Genomic DNA, 3,348 nt, shown 5'->3' with positions numbered 1-3,348 from the left:
AGAGGAGGTAATTCTGACTTTGCTATGACAATGTGGCGCTTCTGAATCAGCTACTGTTTTTTTGTTATTAGTTTAAGTATTTGCCATTGACTGTTCAAATGCGGAGTTTTGCGCATCGTGTGTGTGTGTGTGTGTGCGCTCGCGCGTGTGTGAGAGAAAGAGAGAGAGACAGCGTCACATCACAGTAGAGTCAGCTGTCTTAACCGCGGCTTGTGTACTGCATCATTACTGTGTCTGTTCCCCTTTCGGGCTTGAACTGATGGTAAAACTAATGACATTATTTACTGTCTTTACATTTATTTTGAAAGATGAAGCTCGCGATTATGGTAAGGGGCGTTACATTTCCGATGAGTGCTTGCGGTGTTCGGCCAATCACAATGCACTGGGTCAGCTGGCCAATCAGAGCAGACTGCGCTTGTCGGAAGGAGGGACTTTGTAGAAAACGAAGCGTTTGAGAGAGGCGGGGCATAGAGGACCTACAATAATGTACAGTATTTGAAAAATAATGTGTTTTTTGAACATTAAAGCATGTCAACATATTCTGTTACACCAAATACACAAAATAATGATCTTTAAAAAAGCATCATATGACCCCTTTAAGGTATTTTGCAACCTGCATTGAGTTGCTTCTAAGGTTGCTTCTGTACCCTTTCCTGAAGAATATTACAAGGAATTATAGATGTAATAAATGAAATTATAAGGAAATGTTATGCTCTGTTAAAGAACTTTTGCTAAATGTCTTGAGTGAAGAATACTTATATATATATATATATTTATATGCTTGTAAATGATTGGAATAAAATGTTATAAAATCTAAAAAATCTTTCTCTCTTTCTCTCTCCTCCCTTTCTCCCTCAGCCTGGATAAAGGTTTTCCATTCGTGGGGCAGGTGGGTGTGGAATCTAAAGTCATTCCAGGTTTGGATAAAGGAGTTCAGGGCATGTGTGTAAACGAGCGAAGAAAGATCACCATACCTTCTCACCTTGCATATGGAGTCTTGGGAGCTGGTAACACTGCCTTTTTTTTTCTTTTTCTTACTAAATAAATACTTCTAATATGAGACAGATACAAAAAACTGAATATATCTTAATGTGTTCACAGTGGTCCTAATATGGATTTATTTTGTTCATTAACATGCACCAAATGTACTAGAACCCTTTTATTTTGCCCTCATTTTGGTGTTTCTCTTCCAGAAGTTAGGTAGATAAATATACAATTTCTAACGGAAATAATTTCTTTTATTTCTAAATACCATTTCTAAACGGTATGTGGAAGAATTTTTTTCCACACCATGATAAATATGTTGATGCAGAGTTAAACTGCAGAAAGAAAATGGACATGTTGTGTAACTATACCTAATTAACTTATAGAACATATCAAAAATATGATTTTATGGTAAATAGTTATTTAAATATCTTAAAGTCTTTATGATAGCTGCAAACAGCAATGACAGTCACTGTAGTGGCACTGCTACTTGGTTGCTTTAGGACAGTAATGCACAATAAAACACAGGTAGTCTTTAGGTGGTAGCAAATACATATACATAGGTATTCTTAGAGGTCTAAAAAATGCACAGCAACACAAACTGGTCTGACTGTAACAGAATTATGAATTGCAAAATTGTGAAATAAAATCAATAATTTGGGCACATACAAGAAAAAAAGTAATATGGCAATGAATGGTTTAAACTCTAAAACATTAGAAGTGTAAAACAGACACACCCACTCACTCAGAGAGAGAAAGTGTTGAATCAAAAGCTGACTTTGAAACTGTTTACCAATTAGTTGAGCCAGAAGACTTTTAAAATACTTTTTAACACTTTTTAAAGAGGCCATATGTTTTCCCTTTCCTTCTGTGTGTAAAGTGCACCTGTTTGTGCATGTACTGTATAAGATCTGCAAGGTTATAAAGCTAACAGAGAACACTGTTCCAGACCTGCCTAAAAGTTAAATATTACTTCTGCAAAAATCTACGTCACAGTTTGAAATATTAGCATAATGCCCACCCCGAAGGCATATGCAAAGAAAGAAGGTGAGGTTTTAGTAAATTGTAGTGTTATCTCCATGTTGTGGAGGCACTGTGGTTTGATGTGAGAGCAAAACCTTTTTGTTTGTCCTTCCGAAACTGCATGAAATCAGGAATCAGTTGTCATATCTTCTTAAACAGTACAACACAAACGTTTGCATGTTAAATGTGTGTATCGTTATACATTGTATCTGAAAAGGACAGTATTCCTCCAACCCCAATTAAACACACCTGAGCCAGCTAGTCAAGTTCTTCAGACTCAGTAGAAACTTCCAGGAAAGTGTGTTGGAGCTGGATGGAGTTAACATCTGCAGAAGGTTGGCCCCTAAGGAGCAGGGGTTAAACCATAGCATTACATTTGATTTTACTTCTTTCCATCAGATTTTGGCAGTAATTTGATTTTACAGTTTTTCTCAGTGGCTTTTGAATTTCTCAAAACTATTTGTTCAACCTTCACATCATCTAGTCACTTGTGCACGTCATAAAAGTATTTATCATTCGTTTGAACAAATCGCGAATGCTTTTGTTCATTCAATTGATTATGCACTATTGTCTGCTGTTTCCTACATTACCAGTTGCTTATATCATGTTGATCAAAAATATATTAAACTGGTTCTCTGTTCAATACTCTTACCCCCCTAAACATCTAGGCATTAGTTCATTGCTTACGTCATTTAATGCAAAATGTTTGAGCTATAATTGTTGAGTCATAATCGGTCAAGCATATATTCTATACATTTCTATTAGACTTTTATTTGTGTGTTCTAAATTGATGAATTGTGCAGGTGAATCTTGAATTTTACTAATGATGTAAGACGTTAGATCAGCAGTAGAAGAGGCTGAGGATGTAGCTATGTTTCCGATGAAAAAAGGGCCACTGTCGTGGACCTTGTTCTCAATCATTACCTCACAAACGCTGAGACAGGTTGAAAGATGCAGCCGAATATTGGAAGAACAACCGTGTCCTCAATCATCCAAACATCTGTAGACAGTAGAGGTAATCAAACAATGCACACTGTACTACAATACTGTATTCTTACTGTAATGCTTCAGCCCTGGAGGCTGGTGCAGGACTGGAACAGGGCGGAGACAAGGGAAGCCTCCAGGGCCGGTCAGGAGGCCATGGTGGATCAGGAGACTCAGGAGGCCATGGTGGATCAGGAGACTCAGGAGGCCATGGTGGATCAGGAGACTCAGGAGGCCATGGTGGATCAGGAGACTCAGGAGGCCATGGTGGATCAGGAGACTCAGGAGGCCATGGAGGATCAGGAGACTCAGGAGGCCACGGCGGATCAGGAGACTCAGGAGGCCATGGAGGATCAG

The 3,348-nt window shown here is 38.4% G+C and overlaps 1 protein-coding gene across 1 annotated transcript in view; it reads left to right on the top strand.

Moving 5' to 3' along the window:
* Positions 1-3,348, top strand: part of LOC107669501 (peptidyl-prolyl cis-trans isomerase FKBP10-like) — an 85,405-nt gene that overhangs the window by 37,855 nt on the left and 44,202 nt on the right. The window contains exon 2 of the mRNA XM_016461762.1: positions 859-1,007. Coding sequence (XP_016317248.1) covers positions 859-1,007 — 149 coding nt within the window. The remainder of the gene's footprint in view (positions 1-858; positions 1,008-3,348) is intronic.

Source organism: Sinocyclocheilus anshuiensis, unplaced genomic scaffold, assembly GCF_001515605.1.
Source record: "Sinocyclocheilus anshuiensis isolate Anshui unplaced genomic scaffold, SAMN03320099.WGS_v1.1 scaffold692, whole genome shotgun sequence".
Classification (NCBI taxonomy): Eukaryota; Metazoa; Chordata; class Actinopteri; order Cypriniformes; family Cyprinidae; genus Sinocyclocheilus; species Sinocyclocheilus anshuiensis.
Note: the sequence above shows the minus strand (reverse complement) of the source record. Positions and strands in the feature narration are given on the sequence as shown.